Source organism: Poecilia reticulata, linkage group LG9 (genome assembly GCF_000633615.1).
Source record: "Poecilia reticulata strain Guanapo linkage group LG9, Guppy_female_1.0+MT, whole genome shotgun sequence".
Lineage (NCBI taxonomy): Eukaryota > Metazoa > Chordata > Actinopteri > Cyprinodontiformes > Poeciliidae > Poecilia > Poecilia reticulata.
The window spans coordinates 6970012-6988102 of record NC_024339.1 but is presented as its reverse complement, the minus strand read 5'-3'; the positions used below and the strand labels follow the sequence as shown (position 1 = coordinate 6988102).

Genomic DNA, 18091 nt, shown 5'->3' with positions numbered 1-18091 from the left:
ACAGCGAAGGTAATTTGCGGTTAGCTTAATAGCAACAAATTGGTGCATTACATACGTCACGGTAAAACATTAGCAACTCGGTAAGTTTTAGAACTTCAACAGAGTCCACATTTCAATAGCCAAGAACCCAGACCGTCTGTACAAAGTAACATAGAATGACTGGCTGGTTTTTACCAGGCTACATCCCTACAGCTAAGTGCAAGGAAACTGTATTATCGGTAAGGAATTCAAAGAATCGGTTGTGAGTCATACACCATCGATAAAATAGCTTTTCTACACTGAGGTTTCTCCATGCACCATCCCTGACCCAAATATGCTACTGCCACCATGATAAAGAAGAGATTCACACTGATCGAGCATCACGCAAAGGGCACCAATCGCCCACAGGGGACATCAAAAACAGGCCAAAAATGTGTTAAACATGTTTAGCGGATATAACACAAAAGTGGCGTATTATTCCCTTCGAAAAGGCAGGAACAGCTGGGGGCGGACAAGTGAAAAGAAGAGACGGCAGAATGATGCTCATGTGTCACTTGTACTCTCTCTCTCCCCCCCTGCTCTCCGTATCTCATCCTACTCTGCGCTGTTTGTGCACAATTTGAGAGCGGCAGTGAGCAACGGTCTGTTGGGGTCGAGAGAGACGGAAGTAGAAAGAACCTCCTTAATTATTTTACAGATTTAGACAAAAAAATATAGAAGTTATTAACTACTAAAGCAACACTGAACTACCTTGAGCAAACCAAGAAAACATGAGAAATGAGAAATACAAAAGCAACAAACTCATGAAAAAATAATCCAACATTTAGCCTGTTAACGTTTGTCCTGCACAAAAGTGACTTATGTTGAACAGCAGTGTTAAAGTCGGTTTATATAAAATGACATGTAACTTAATGTGAAGATGTTCTGATGACTTTCAGGATTTCTGCCATTTGTGCTTAAGGCACCGAAATGGCTAGCTACGGCCCTGTTGAAGAACCAGAATCTCACAAGACAGTATAGATTACTAGTAAAAATTAAAGGCTGTAGCAATTCCTGCTGTGGTTGATTTTTATTGTTGTGGTGCTGGATTAGTCTGACCTTACTGTAGTAATACAAAAAATCCAAAAATAGTAGAGAATAGTTGGAGCACTGCATAATACTAACCATCCATCAAATTCTTACCAAACTGCAAAAACAAATTGCTTATGAACCCATCTCCTCTTCCCTCTTCACCATTTCTGTCAACATTCACCCTTTTTTTTCTTGTTTGAGTAGATAAAACTGAACGCCGGGTTCCTACATACCTGACTGTGATAATAAACATCATACCAATAACTGCTGGAAAGAAATATCTTCGAGAGAAAATGGAAAAGAAAAAAGCACATTCAGTCTACCATCATCAGACTTAAGCCATTTGAATTGAAAGGGAACGCAGCAAAATGGACATCGCCGTCTCGAGAATAATTACTTTCGGCGTCATTCCACACGTGTGCGTACGGGTTCGTTTAGGACCTTTGCACTCACGAGACCCCGAGAATGTGAGCGAAAGAGAAGCGGCATTTACAGATCCTAATGCAAACGCTGCTTCATATTAAGCTTGTTAACAACCCCCCCTTCGTCTGATTATTTCGAGGCCGATGGCGTCAACAGCAGAGTGGTGCTGCTGATAGCCCTCTTGTTGCTCATTTTTGTGCAGAAAAGGCTTCGCTGTTTACTCGTTGGGAGACTGGTGACCGTCTACCAGACAAACCGTAAAAGAGGAATCTCTCCGACTTGTTTATTGTCCTCCAAATCTAATTGGTCCCTACTGCTGCTGCTCCGACGGCATGTCATTGGTAGGCCATAAACAACAAAGGAAATGGGCAATTACCTCGTATAGCTGGTGGACATGGTAATAGTTATTTGCACACTGAGTCCCCCTCTTAGTGTAGTTATTCCCTACAGCAGGAGAATACAATTTGTGGTCTCTGCACAAGTTACGGAGGGGGGGAGGAGACTGTTGACCTGCACTATGAGGACGTGATTAAGTATGCCATTAAAGAGTTCAAAACAAATCATGGAGAAAGGCGACAGCTAGCAAATGTTTCCACGCACCCTTGGCTCTGTTCGAGATAAATTGCGACTGAATTGCAGTTCTCCTATCGAGACCTACATTTCACAGAGAGACTGTTTGCAGACGGTAAATCAGAATTTGTCGGAGTCACGCTGAACGTCTTAATTTGTTTGAAGAATAAAGTTCAGCAGTTTGTTATGTTAAAAATCGGTTTGAAATTGAGCCTAACGGCCTGAAACGTAGTGAAATGATTCAGAGTAAATCTAATTCATCAAATGTATATCAAATATCTGGAAGGCTTTATTGGAGCCACTTCAGCATCAGAAATACTTTCATTCTGCTGCGTTCGAACGCAAATATTCGAGCGACAACGGCAAGGCTGGCAATTGTGGAAGCTGGTTTTTTATACGTTTGTTTCTCCTCCTTTGTAATCTTCATTTTTGAGGCACAAACAACTTTGGACTTAACTGTGTCACATGTGGGACCTGGTACCTAAAAATAATTAAAGCTGACTTTTAGGACTGGACGAGAATGGAAAAAAATGAAAGTTTAACATTAATTTCTATAATACCATAAGAAGACACAATTTAAAAAAAAAAAAAATACATTTATTTCCCCTGTTCTAAGCCCACTGGGGGTTTTACCTCAGTGTTTACTTGCATTATCTTCACAAACATCTGAGTGAATGAGAGGATTCAACGTTCGGTCTGAGAGCCTAACGCTGCTGGCTGTATGCTACAAGCTAAGCATAGCTTAAAAAGACAGTGACCCTCAAAAATGTGCCAAAGCTCCAGCATTATAACAGGATCAAGGCCAGAAAAGCCTGCATTTGTACTTTGTAAATACAAAACAGACTAAAAATAAAAAAAGGACTATTGTGAAACTATCTAAGCTGATGAAATACTGCAACTTCAACAACTAAGCTGCAACCGTTCTCCTCTGTCATACATCATGTTCCAAGAATCAATTTTTATTTGGACGTAACATTTTTGGCAGCTATTGTTGAATGACTTACAAGTGTGGTAAACTGAAATCATGCCCAATTTTAAATCTATATTTTTATATAATTTCTTCCCTATCAAAAGGTTTTTGAAACATGGTGGATGTTTCTTTATCAAAATAAATTTTGGACAACATGGTATGTATTGCATTACAGCATTGAATTGAAAATATTTTCTAACCTGGTGAATATTCACAGGTTTAAAAACAGAGATGTTACAAGATCTGACCATATTAAAACAAAACAAAATCTAGTCCCACAAAATGCCATAAATTTATTACCGATGCTGCCAACAATGTAAAAGGTAAGAATCAGCTTCTGTGCTGAAGTAAAGGCCTATTTCACCGTCTTTCTGTAAATTCCTCTATTGTGCACTGAACTGAGATACCTTAGAACAAAGTTTCTGATGTATAAAACCTTTATTCTGCTCATGAAAACAGAATCGGAAACATGTCAAAACCTGTGACACTTGCACCACCTCAAAATTAAGCACTTAAAGAAAAAAACAACACAGTCTAACCTAAAATGTAACATTTCACACTTATTAAAAATTCTTTCCAACTTTGAGATATGAGAAATCTTCACTTTGCAAAAACAAAAAATGGTGTCTTGTAGCTTAGCTTTGGTTTAATTGTATTGTCTGTCCAGCAGCCATTGTAAGAGATTTTTAAATACCCTAAAAAGTCAAGGAAAGAAATTCCAATGCTAGCTTCAATATCTGTTTTAGTAAAGGACACATGGGAGCAGTCTTTCATACATGGAAATGTCTAACAGTTTTCACTGCTGCAATATTTAAGGTGGAATAAAATAATTTTCATCACCGTAATAAGTGGAGTTTGTGAAAAAAAAATGGGGACAAGAGGCACAACAAGATGTCTCTCTCTTATAGTTTTGTCTAATTCTGGTTTGTTGTTGTCCAATTAGTTGACTATATGTTACCTCTAATTATAGAATCAATATATGCATTATGTATAGTTGCCGCACAGTAATAGCTTAAAGTACCAAATATATTTTCTGAAACTTCAATGCCATCTTCTCTAGATTTCAAATTGTTATTAGACACAATATTAGAAGAGATTAAACAATCCAAGGAAATGTTCATACTATTTTATCATGCTCTCAGACTTAGTGTTATTTACTGACTTTATTACTCAGACTAACTGACCAGCGAGTAATAAAGACAAAAGTATTATCCAACTTATGTAGGTGCTTAAAGTTTTATAAACTAAGCACGCCTGCTACAGCTTAACAGAGTTAGCGAGTGTCTGAAATGACACATTTTAGCTGGAATATACTTTTGAAACGTCTGCAATTTGCCGTCTCACTTCTTCTTTTAATCAGCGAATCAGTCTTCCATCAGCAACGCTGCTGGATCCGAGTGTGATGTAATGTAATAAAGCGGCTCTGTACGAGTCGCAAGATTAAGAACATTTTACTTGTTCTGTAGGCGAGCGCAGCAGTGGGAGAAAAAAAAAACTATTCAATAAGAGATAGTTTCTTTCATTTCAACAGTGCGATGCACAGAAGACAGAATGAAAAACTATTCATGCCCCTCCCCGACAGGCACGAACGTTTTCTCGATTAACAGAAAAGAGTACATCTGAAGATAATGTATTGTTCCACACTGTTTTTACACTTTGATTAGTTACATCTAAACCATTAATTGATTTACTAAGAAAATGAAAACTGGGTCAGCACATGGGACATACCCTAAATGTTCAAGTTTCTTAAATACTATCATAAAGGATTTCCCTATAAAATCACAAAAAGATGGCCCCCACAAATACAGCATACTACATACTACACTTTACCTGCCAGTAGTGGTCTTGATATTCAGGCTGGATTGTTTAGTGTTAAGGTATTAAAATCCCTTATGTCTTCAGTTTTTGTCACAAAAACTTTGTTTTTTTGACAAACATAAAGTTGTTTGGACCATGATGCCAAAGATACATCCAGAGACACAATGAAATGGTTTCAAATCAATGTATCCAATCATAATATTTATCGTAATACCAGTCTATGCGTAACTGCAATCACAAAGGACTGCTTTGACGCGATATTTTGCTAAACAATAAAAAATAAAATTCTACAAATATATGGTGGATGGAGTGCAGCCTTGTGCCCAAATATGGTGGATGTCTTTAGTGGTTGACATGCTAACGCTCACGGAGGATGGGAAAGTTGTGTAATTTTAAAGTCAAAAGTCAAAAATTATGTTTAGAATCATAATTAGAAGTATTGCAATTATAAATGCACCTAACATTTTGCAAACCTAGTTACGAAGGCTTATTTGTAAGTTAGAATGCCCTAGTCAAAGTCTAGACCAGAATCTAACTGGCGAGTTTTGACAACTGAAGTCCATGGATGCTCCACTTAGAGATTGACTCCGCTTGTGTTTTCCTTCCAAGAAAACTAAGCAACAAAAATTGCTGCTGATCTGCAAGGACTAGCAGCTAATGGCAGCGAAAAACACAAACCAGATTTTCATTTTTCATTTTTCTTTTTAAACTGTAAAAGATTTTGAAAACCACATGTCATTTTAGCTCTACTTCACAGTTTTTGGAGCTTTTTTTTATGTCTCCCTATCATAGTAAATATTACCTTGACAACATATGGAAAAGATAAAGGGATATGTATATTCAAACCCAAAACACCCATCTGACTGTAAGATTATGGATCTAAAAGGGTAATGGTCAAATAAATATAATTTTGAAGTGACCAAACCACAGACTAACACCACCAAAGCAAACCACTTGGTGAAAATTATTTGTAGGTGATGCTGCTGTCACCCAGTCAAGCCCGGCGTCTGTTATTTAAATATCTAATGTGCACACAATTACCGACACAAACACTTACAGTCACTGTGAACTTTACAACAAGTCATTTACTGGGAAGGTTGTTAAAAGAATATAGTCCAGTAAAGTCTGAACGGACGGCACACGCAGGCGGCATCGCACTCTAATGGAGAGCCTTGCTTCATTAGCCTCCTAATAGGCCACCAGCCAAAATTCACCAACCTGGTTAATGCAGTTTCATGTGGGAAACCAATTATTTTTCAGTGTTTCACAAAAATGAAAATGAGGCTGCAAGATTACAAAAGAAAAAAAAAACACAGATCCATAAATTATGGTCCACATAAAGGCAAACTCATGAGACTGCAAGCTTGTGTTGACAAGATATTCTACAGTTCAGAAAGGCTCTGCAGTGGTGTAAATAATAGGAGGCTGTTTATCTTTTGTATTTGGACATAGAGACGTTTAACATCAATTGTAGCAATACTGAGAATTCAAGCGGCACAAATAAATTACAAAAACTGTAAAATGCAACATCCCTATAACAATACATATTCCCACTTAAAATGTCTAAAATTAGACACATCATTAGAACATCATTCCTCAGCGTTTTGAAGGACGTTTCCTGTGTAGAAATGGTCAAAGTTTCTAGCAGTGAACACCATAGTCAGTGCAAAAAATAAGAAAAAGAGAGTTGTCTAGAGTATTCAGAAGCAAAATTGCAGCAGCTTATATTCAGATAAGCTGCTGCACCTCAGGGAGACCTAAATGAGGTCTCAAAAGAATTTCAAATCAGTCATTCTGATTCTTTACTGAAAGTCGTTTCGCAAGAGGAGGACATTCAAAGCAGCTGCCGACATGCCTGAGTCCAGCTGTCCGAGCAAGCCGTCGCTTCTGTTCATTTTATAACACACATTTACATTCAGAAAGAGAGCGCATAAGTTTAACTTCAATGGGAGAGAACAGCTGCACCATAAGGAAAACATGAAGGCTAGACTACATTTTCCACACACACAAAAAAAAAGAAAGGCAGACAAAGACTGGGACTAATGTAAAACTGTTATTACGACAAGATGGGTCGTTCTTTTAATATTTCAAACACCAGGATCTAGGAACATGATCTCAAACCAGCAGTGAAGCACAGAGCTGGAACTGTCATAGTTTGGGAATGTGTTGCTGCAGCAATTTAAAAAGGTGCTTGGGAAAAATGTGAGCTCATCAGTTCAAAAGAAAAATATAAATCAGCTGAGAAAATTTTGATCAGACAGATGTCAGGTATTGCTGACTGACTACATGAAGCATGTCACTGAAATTATTTCAGCCCAAGACTTTCTATAGGCTCCTCAGACAGAAAGAAGTTTTTGTAAGAATGTTTTTTCTGCCTAAATGCAATTAAATCACTTTCTCTAAAAAAAAAAATTATTAAGCATCAATATGTGAACGTTTCTTAATAAAAAGAAGAAACGTGATATCCTAGTTTTTTCACGACTGTCCCTCTTATTCATGTTTAGTCATTTCACCCATCTCAAGTTAAAACACTTGCCCGCTTTTTAAAGCCACGTCCTACCGTTTAGCTGGTTGTAGACCACATCCTCCAGCCTCTCCAGCCGCTGAAGAATAGACTGTCTGTCCACCAAGTTGGAAACTTTGCCATTCCTGGCTCTCAGCCTCTGGTCGGAGAGGCGCCCCAGCTGGATGAGCTCCTCGGATCGGTCCTGGATCCTGCAGTACACCGAGAACAGGATGATCCCCACGAACACCAGGATATTGACGGTCAGCAAAGTTTTGATTTTGCGTGCCACAGCCATGAAAAAAAAACAACAAACAAACAAAACAAAAAAAAAAAAAACAAGTGAAGGGGGGAGGGCGGGAACACTGGTCTTTCCGACTCAGTCAAGCCCGGCGGTTGTCCCGGCGTGGCGGAGGCTTCGGTGCCGGCTGGTTCATTCAGCACCACGGACAGCTCAGGAGGCTGCGCTCGGAGTTCAAGAACGGAGGTAAAAAAAAAAAAAGAAAAAAAGAAAAAAAGAAAAGAAAGAAAGGGAAAAGAAAGAAATGGTTGATCAAGCCGGAGTACGACGCTTATTATTGTTATTATGTTAACGGGCTTCAACAGGGACAGCTTTACGTGCTCAGCTCCCCCAAACACTACGCCATACAAGCGAATACTGAAGCCAGGGGAGGCATATCCCCTCCAAACAGCGGACGACAGTTGCAAAACATCTCTTCCCCCGCAACGTGGGAAGTCGCCAGCTCCGTTTAACCCCGACGTGTCTCCTCCATCGTGCAGGTAACTCTCCCTCTCTCTCTTTCCCTCTGCTTATGGCCGCTTGTCCCGAAGCATTTCCTCGCCGTCACTGTTTTTCCTTTTCGGCGGTCGCTCGATTTCCCCGCCCCCCTCCCCACCTCTCCCGCTCTCAAGATACGAACCCAAGGTGCGTCCAGTAAATACGAGCTCGCTTTTGTAAAGATAAATAAATAAATAAGAGAAGAGAAGAAGGCGGCGTTTCTCTATCTCTCCCTTGCTTTGCTGCTTCTCCCCTCCTCCCGCCAGTTCATCGCAGCGCCGAGCCTCGCCGAGCTGCCGCTGCAGCCTGGAGACGGGTTGAGGGCAGATTTGCGCTTAACCGCAAGCCGTCGCTCAGCGTCGGTGGGAGAAATGCAGCCGAGCGATGTGGCATGCTGTCCCTCCTCTCCTCTCCTCTCCTCTCCTCTCTCCCAGCCTCTCTCTGACAGGGAGGAAGAGCCGCCGCTGCGTCCTGACGTTTAGAGCCACTATCATGAATATTCAGTAACCGTGTTGGGCTGACTGGAGGAGAAGAGCGCGCGCGCACACACACACACGCACTCTCGAGGAGGGGAAAACGAGAGAGAAAGAAACGGAAAACAAGCGCTTCCACTCGGCAGAGCAGCCCTCTCCCACTTAGTGAACTGTGAAAATGTGCGTGAAGATGCGAGCTGATCCGTGATGTGAGGTTAGAACGCTTTCCGTACACTGCGACTTAAATCTGACCATTATGCAACCGCCATTGCACGCATTAGTTAGAGCGACTCTCATCTAAATATCGCATATTTCAAACTAATACGATGCCATCTCCTGTGAAAGAGCAGAAGGAAAAATCAACTTTTTTTCCCCCCATCCCCGTCCAATTTTGTCACATTCCATCCCCAAAACTTCTTGTTCTAAATTATACATTTTAGAGACAAGATCTGAAAAGTGAGGTACGCATTGATATTCAACCCCTTGAGTCAACACTTTGAAAAAAAAATCACTTTCAATGGCAAAAAAAAAAACAAAAAAAAAACCTGCAAGTCCTTTTGGGTACCATCAGTTTTTGCACAACTGGATTGGCATGAAGTCCACTAACAATCAGTTTTCAAGCCTCGCCTGATGGGCCAATTCTCCAGGGGTTACAATCCATGTCATAATCTTGTGCATGTATATTATCATTACTGTAAAACATGTTTTATTTTATTAAATACGTATATAAAACACTTTTTGATGTTTTATGTGAACCAACACACCTTGGTGCTGCCGTAACACTTTATTTTCCCCGGCGTGAGACAATAAAGAATTGATATTTCTATTATCTTCTATTCTATTCTGAATTTATTTATGGGTATGAGAGTAAGGGGCTGGATGCATATGTGTACAACATTTAAGATTTCCCAAACCAACATTTTCCATAAAATTCATGTAAAAATACAAAGTTTGTGGTTGCTACATAACTTTTTTAAAAGTTTGACCAGGTTTTTTATTTATTCAGCAGTGCTGGCAGATTCCTGCAGAAAGTAAAACCTAATTATTAAAACACATCCGTTTCATAGAGGCACCCCGTGGCTTTTAAGGACGTCCCTCTGTAACAACCAGCTAATTATGGCGGTAACAGATCCTGCACAAAGATGCTGCCTGTGTACTATGACGCCTTGGCACTGGCAAAGGACAGGCGCAGTGTCCTCCGTGGCTCGTTTTGAGCTTTGCGATCAGACGGTAAGGAGAAGTTTAAACCGTGGTTTGTGTGAATAGAGGACTGTAGTATCCTTGATGATCTTTGAGATGAGATGAGATGAGATGAGATGAGACAAACCAAACGGTTTTACTCAGCATCATCACAGGGACCTGCAGCCAGAGGTGCTAATGCTGGTTTCAAAAAGCCTCTGACATCCAATATGCATTTTGGGGAATAAAATACAAAAAAAAAGAAAACAATCAGTGAATGTCCTTTTCACCTTTGTGTGATGGCTCTGTCGCTTTCTTCCTGTAACAGATCACCTTAACTTCCGGGCCAGAAATGGTGATTTCCAGCTTTGTCTTCCACTAGCATATTCAAAATCATCTGTTTTGTATATGCAGAGTCTATAATTAGAATTTCTGCAGCACCTTTTTTTTTTTTTTTTATTTAACAAAAAGGTGCTGAATTTTATTCAGGGTTTGCAGAAACAGACTGTGGGGAAATCACAGTTACAGCTTCCTCTGCAGCCTCAGATCTGGCCTCAGCACAGCTGCTTATACAGCAGCTACAGACAGACACACACACACACACAACAGGGACACACACCGCCCCTCCCCACCCAACGCTGCTTTGTAAGACTCTCTGAGGATTTCTGCTCTGTTTTCAGCATTCAGCACCCGGCGTGCCTCTGCGACTGCCGACGCTGGCACCGAAGAGCGTTTTAATCACATTAACCTGGGTCAGTGGCTTGCCGCACTTTCAGCCGTCCCACTCTGCGGTGTTGCCCACTTGGACATATTGAGTGGGAGGACACAGACCAGACAGAAATATGTGGATGTGGCCCTCTTGCGAGCGCCAGAAACGATCCGCCCGGTCATCTGTCTGTGTTCACAGAACATGCTGGGAGTTGTTTGCTCATTCTGAACGCAGACGGTCACAATTGTTTCTGTAGCGTGATTTCAAAAGAGCTTCTCACACAGCGCAACGACGGCATTTAAAAAAGAACACGGAAAAAAGAAATTAATAGAAAGCTGCAAATATGGGGACGAAGCAAAATTTGTTCCGTTATTCAGTCAATTCCTTGGTTTTTTGGGAAGGCATGGAACAAGGTAAATGCCCAACAAAACTTTATTAATGCTGCTGCACTTAATGCTGGGTTGTGAGCTTAATTGAAAGTTTTTGCCAGGGTAGGTCATGGTCATTTTGTTTGTTTTTTCTGCCGCCAAACACCCAAGTTAAAGCTGTGGTATGTAACTTTAAAAAAATATATGTTTAAAAACAAAAATTTTTTTGTAAAACTGTCCTGACAGTAAAGTATGAGACAGGGGGAAAAAAAAGTCCTGACTAGAGAAATACACAGCTTGGTTAGAGTCATCCAATTGGAGCCAGGAGGAGGGCCTTAGCGCTGTCAATCATGCTCATGTACAAGCTGACAGCCTCCCCCTCGATTTCTGCTATGCTACAGCTTCTCCCTGTCAACAGAGCCTGTCTTGAATGCTCAGTAATGCCAGCATGGCCACTGATGATAGTGGATAGCACTTTTCTTAGAAAGGTAAGTTGTTCCATTAAGCTGCGCGTGCACAATTTTGATGCACAGCGCTAAGACCCTCCTCCCGTCTCTGACTGGTTGTTTTTGACTGGGAGCACTGGATTTCTTCAGATGTCAATAGTAGCACCAGGAGGAGCTTGATTTTTTTCACAAATGGTGACAGTTTTAACAAATATGTAAAAAATATATATATATATTTGAACAAAAGTTACATAACCCAGCTTTGATGTACAGATGTGCAGGTCTTAAGGTAAACAACCATCTCTACTGACCTGTGCGGTACAGGAATTTACAACCAGTCACTCTGCTGATATTTCCTTTGCATGATGCGTGCGGGAAAACTGCAATGCGTATTCTACTCTTATACAAGAAACTGACACCAACCAGGAAGTATGCGTGTTCTGCAAAGCGAGCGTATTAATTTTTTAAAGCTTGTTAAAAAGCGTCACCTTGTTTATGCACAAAACAAGCATCGATTGTCAGATTCATTTAGAGCAACCGACCGAAGAGAATCCGTGCGAAAGCTAGGCTCATACCTCATGCTACCCAGGGACAGGAAATCAACACCAAACACAAGTGGCGAGACAGGCCATCAGCAGAAGTACAAAGGTCTGGCACAAACCTAGAGACATATACTCTGCAGAGGAAAATTATGCATGACTAACAGCCCCGGTTGTTTGGGATTGAGGCCAGATGGAATTGGGAGGCAGAAACAACAGGATGTAACAGTGCATAATCTGTGCTTAGAAGTTGGATTTTCCAACGTGAAAACCAGGAGGTCTACAATCGCCCCAGTGGTCGACAGTGTGTATCTAATTAAACCGTTGGTACAACCTCGGGTTCAAGGTGTTTGCTGGTTGCTAGAATTTCTCAAAGTAGAACAGGAGTCAGAGCAGAGCTTCCTCCTCTCTTGAAGTCCATCAGACAGACACCGTCTGTGTTCAGACGAGGGAGAAAACTTTCCTTTTCGATAAAGCCTATAGTTGGAGTGCTTTACATTTTACTGAATTGCCTCTGCAATTATGCTGCCAGAGGACAAAGTGACCACTTCTCCTTGCTCCCTTACATTCTCCTTCGTCTTTCCAGTTTTGCATTTCAATGTTTAACCTCATATAATTTTTTTAAATGATTATTCTCCATAGAAGCTGCACCTGGTTTGATGCTCTCTTTAGCAGTGACACCCTCCTGGAGGGCGCCATCAGCTGAGCGATTGCTGCCAGCAATTTAGCATTCTCATTCTACAGAAGATCCACTTGGCCCTGTACTTCAGTGTTTAACCTCGTCTCTCTTCTACACAAAGCTTTTGGCTGGGCTTTTGTTGCGACGAACTGTATGTGTTCGCTTCCATCATCTGGCCTTTAAAACCAGCTCTGGACTTATCTGTTAAGTTGAGTTTCTCTCCTGGATGAAGTCGCTGAAGGAGCTACTGCTGCCTTCAACTACTCCAACATTTCTCTGACGTAGAAAGCACTCTTGGTTTAGTACTTCTGCTTCTTCCTGTGTGTATGCCTCGTCTTCTCAAACCCTGAGGCAGCCATAGGAGATCACCATTCACACTGACCCACGTTCTGGTTCCGCTGCAGGTTTCTTCCTGTTGCACAGGAGTTTTTCTTCTCCCAGTCACTACGTGCATGATCAGTATAAGGGACTGCTGCAAAGTCAACAAAACTAAGTGCTCCTCCAGAAAACGTGACCAATTTGAAGAATAAATTCAACTTGACTTCACTGTTTGATGCCTAGGATCTATTGGAATGCACATATGACTGGATTGATTCGACATTTTTTGTGACGTGCCTTGAGATGATGTGATGTGACACTATATAAATAAACACAGATTAAGAGCTGTGACTCAATTAACACGGGTCAATCACCATATTTAACACACACACAAACTAAACACATCCGTCTAAACTGCACAAACACAACACAAAAGAAAAGACTGATCTTCAGCTGTGGATAGTTGTATCGGAAAGGCTGATGTTCATTGAATAGGTTCAAAAGCAATCTAGGCACTGGAGAGTTGCTGTTGAGTTACTATATTTCAATGCTGGAGTCTGAGAATCAGCAGAACAATGATGAGTTTTGAGCAGTCAAGATGTTTATGGTGTTCTCTGAGGATGTTCTTTAGCAAGTCAAACAATCCAGAGTAAGAAAACAGGTGACCGAGAAAGGACATGGCCTTCCTATGGCTACAGGTAAATTTGCTTCTCACGATATGCATTTAATAAACACCTGCCATTTCGCACTAACCACGCATCAATTCATACTCACCTTGACTTCAGTAAATACTATCCATCAGCGGGACGTCACGAGATGCGATGGTTGGTGTTGGACTCGGATGCAGACACTGTTTGAGCCATGATGTGAAGAGTCAAGGACTGTGATAAGTCAACAGCGTCAGCAGACAGTTCAAGTTCTTCCAGGTGGTTTTTATTTTCCGACGTCGTGGTTTTCTTTTTCTTCTTTTTTTTTTATGACGGTTGCAAAGCAATGTTTCGATGTACATTACCGCCATCTACTAGAATGGAGTCATATTGGTTTTCTGCCACCTTAAACACCAGAATATTACTGGTTTTACACACACACTCGCGCGCGCGCGCGCACGCACACACACACAAACAGAATTAAGATTACTCTAACTCACAAACTCATCTACACAACAAAATGGCCTGCAAAACAACCACTAAATAACAGTACAACTCAAAAGGCTGCGTTAAAGAGAATAAACAAAGTTTACAAAAGGAAAGAAAACCCTCCATTTGGTTGTACCTGGTGATGAAATCAATCATAAACCAACATAAACAGGAAGTGCTGTAGCTTTATTTACAGCGGATGCGATGCGTGACGTAATGCTACCACAAACAAACCCAGGATAGCATGTGAGGCAAAGTTACAACTGCAATGTTACAATAAAGCGTTGTGGAAGATTAAATTAAGGCACAAAGTGGTAAATAGATGCAATTTGGGCCACCTTATTTCACATGATAATAGTTAAAGTCTTTTTAACGAAAATACATGCAAAATGGTGAGGAGGACAAGTAACCAAGTAACAGGCAGGGAACCCAGGAACAAACAGGAGAATCCGGCAGCGTGTGACAGAAAATGGGGAGCCAGATGATGGGAGCGTGATTACTTGACAAAAACAAGGGAGGCACTTTGAGGGAAGGAGACTAATGAACATGAAAGGAGCTGAGAAGAAAATAAACAATAACGAAATAAAAAAAAAACTGATCTAAGGAAGAGCAAGAATCAGCTAACCTGAACACAACAATGCAAACTAATAATAAATAAGCTAATAATAATAGAGTGAGCATGAATAAAAGTACAAACAGAAAATCTAGTCTGGTAAAAACCAGCCACTTTTTCTATGTTTGGCTTTGTACAAAGGCTCTGGGCTTTCAGTTTTTAAGGATTTGAATTTTTTTTTTTTTGGCTCTTTTGGCGTTTATTCAACAGGGAATTGACAGAAAAGTGGTCTGTGAGAGAGGGGGAAGAAATGTGACAACGGTCAACGGCACAGGAATCAAACTCGTGACTCCCATGTCGAGGACCGAAGCCGCCTCTCTTGGCTTATGTGCTCTGACCCTGCGTGACCGGTGCACCCCAATCACTAACTGTTATTTGTGACATGTGTAAATTCATGTTAATCCAATGTTTGGAAGCGTGGTCAACACAGACCACGTGGCTTCATTCATTTCCTCCGCCGTCGTTGTTTTTGACTACAATTCTAAAACAGTTGATTGTTGATTGGCCTGATGGAAATTCTACCGGACAAATCCAAGTCAATGGGAGAAAGCCCAGTGAAGGGAGATTAGAATCGAGCTGAATGGCATAGGAAGACAATGACCGGGCTACGAAAAACCCAACACAACCTCAGATTATGACACAGGATCTTACTGTAATTTAATATTTCACAATATGGCCCAATGAAGACTGAACAAAAAATTTAAAATATGTTGAAAGCAGAAGCATACAGAAAAAAAGAAGCTTTTTTATTATATTATGCGGTTATATATCTAAAATACATAGCTACCAAAAGAAATGAACTGATGTCATTGTTTATAGATATGTTAAGTTCTTTGCCATACTTTAAAAAAGTGTTTAAATGATTTTCTGTCTGTTTTAAAGTTAAAAATACATGTCTAGCCAACTCTTAACGAGTACACCAGTGTCCATTACAGATCCATAAATCTGCTCAGTCAAGAGATCCTGATCCTTTCATATGTTCATAAAAACATTCAGATGTCTGCCTTTTCTCAGTGAAATCTTGATGCTTAAGGGTTTTAGCCCCTGACGGTCGTGTTTATGCCTCCATGATTTTCGTCCTTTTCCCACTCCTGCGTGATCCTTTGAACACCAGAAACAGTCAACTGAGAGTCAAAACTGCCTTTTGCATTCATATTTCTCAGTCGTTGCTGTAAGGTGATGGAAGCTGGGTAGCAATACTTAGATCTGAGGGAAAAAGGAAAAAAAACAAACAAACAAACAAACAAAAACGGGATAAATTATGCAAGTCTCACAGTACACAAAAGGTTGTTAAAAATACAAATTGTATTTCCCAAAGAGGGAGAAAAAATGTCCTCCGTTTGTATTCCGAGTGCCTAATAAGCATAATGCTTCTGCAAAACAATCTCATTCACCACAAACTGCACCAAGGTCACTGCAAAAAAACGAGGAAAACAAGTGAGACAAGCGTGATGCGGCAGGAACACGGGTTCTGATTTAATGCAGCAAACAACGCTTGTTTTCTTCTCGGTCGGCCGACACGGAGCAGACCCTGCCGTCTCCGTGTCGGTGGAGAGCGGGCCACACCAGGACACTTGTTGGCCGCTAATGCAGTGCTGCCCGCCTGGCTGCCACGGCTAAGTTCATGCATTATCACTTTGACCCTGAGGCTAACAGCGAAGCCCCAGTTCTGTCTGCCTTAACTTAGCTCATTCACATTCCACCTCCAGCTACTTCTCCCCACTGCTGTGCTGCTGTGGGAGATGTTGATTTGCCTAATGCCTTAACTAAATTAGAATGATAACCCCGAGGAAAGGAATGTGTGGCTGCGGGCTGCAGGCGAGCGTATTCCAGCGTTTTCAGGGGTGTGAGTTTATTTTATTTTTTTACTTTTTAATTTTTTGCACAGCGGAGATGAGCCAACGCTCCAGATGGCAGCAGTGTGTTTATTAAAGCCAGGGCCTCATTAACACATGGTGCGCTCTTTCAACCTGTGCAGAGGAGTCCGGCTGTATCTAAGATACCGTACCTCACTGAAGTATCCATGCACCTCGAATCTTTGTTTCATTCTTTCAGATTAAATTGTAGCTTCCCACATATACAAAGTAGCAAGGTGGGAGGTAGAGCTCACATGGTTTCCATGTCTTTAAATAATAATAATTGCAAAAGCCGTAACAGCACAGCGTGCATTTGTATCCAGCAAGAGTATTATACTTAACTCAAACGAGATGACGAAAACTGAAAGTGAGCTAAGATTTTTTGTTAACTGAAATAAATAAAAACTATAATTAATGGGGGCGAAGAAACTATAACTAACTGGAACTATATCGGGCTTTTATAAAGCTAAAACTGAATACTGAAATTATATATGTATATATCCATGATTTCCACGATAGCCAGAATTGTGTTGTTCTCCATTAAAAGTTGCTAGTAGATGTGAGTTTCTTTGTAGTTTTTAACCTGACCTCACTTTAAACTAATACAAACTGTATTGCTGACCTGTCTGCTCCACTGTCCACCTCAAGTTATCTGTTGTCTAATGTTCTATAACAAACATCTGAAAGCATTGGCAAAAATAAAGTGCATTTATTCTGAAGTGAAATTGCACACAAAGGCCCCGTGAACACAACTGATTGCAACAGTTTTTCACGCTGCATCAGAATGAAAAGGTGTTGAATATAAATGCATAACTTTAGGAGTTTACACAGACACAAAAAGCTCAATAAAATACGTCGAAGGCTGCTTTAGTAACAAAATTGTGGAAGATTCAAGGGAACTAATAGCTTTTGCCAAGCACAATACAACAACCAGCAAAGTTTTAAAGTGCTTTGCTGCTTGTTGTATTCTCCAGTGAAAACCCAACAAAGTGTGCATAGTTGTTTTTTTTTTAACTCAAAGTATGCCAAGGTGATTGTTGACCCTTTAAATGACTGAGAGACTCAGAGAGAATAGAAGCATTCATTGTCTTTGTATGTTAGCAAGTGAACAGCGATCGCACTGCAAGAATAACACACACACACACACGATCTCAGCTGGAAACTAATAACATCAAATATCAAAATGTCAGGATTAATGACTTGATTTTTCAATATGTACACGAGCCTGGACTCTCAGAAAATTCGCTGTATTAGAGCTGGAGCTCTCGAGATGACGGCAAATGCTTCCTGATTTATAGCAGAAGCAATTATGTCATGCCAGCGTAGCAGTGCTAGATGGGCAAATCGGTGCAGGTAATTAGAAAGAATAATGAAACAGGGAGTCGGGGGAATGAATTCCTGCCTCAAAAAAAAACTAATCAAAGATAAATGGCCCGTCCATATTACCCAGTCATTAGGTCGGAGAGATGATTGTTTTAAGTCCCAGAGTGCAGCAGCCGCGGACTGTTTTTCAAACAAAATCTATTGCCGTGCTGACACCGCCAACTTGTTTGCAGACTGATTTATATTTCATAACATGTAAACATCCCCTCAGCTGCAGGCTGAAACAATGGGGGGTATCATAGTCAGAAAAACGGTTATTGATGGACTGACAAAAGAATTC

The 18091-nt window shown here is 40.7% G+C and overlaps 1 protein-coding gene across 3 annotated transcripts in view; it reads right to left on the bottom strand.

The window, feature by feature from the left end:
• Positions 1-18091, bottom strand: part of galnt9 (polypeptide N-acetylgalactosaminyltransferase 9) — a 1026805-nt gene that overhangs the window by 105871 nt on the left and 902843 nt on the right. Inside the window, exon 1 of one of the 3 annotated variants that reach the window (XM_008417601.2) lies at positions 7392-8627. The exons of 1 other annotated variant lie outside the window; for it this stretch is intronic. In XM_008417601.2, the coding sequence (XP_008415823.1) occupies positions 7392-7632 (241 nt within the window). In that variant the 5' untranslated portion in view covers positions 7633-8627. Of the gene's footprint in view, positions 1-7391; positions 8628-18091 lie in introns of those variants that run through there. One more of the 3 variants, XM_008417604.2, reaches the window with a different exon arrangement.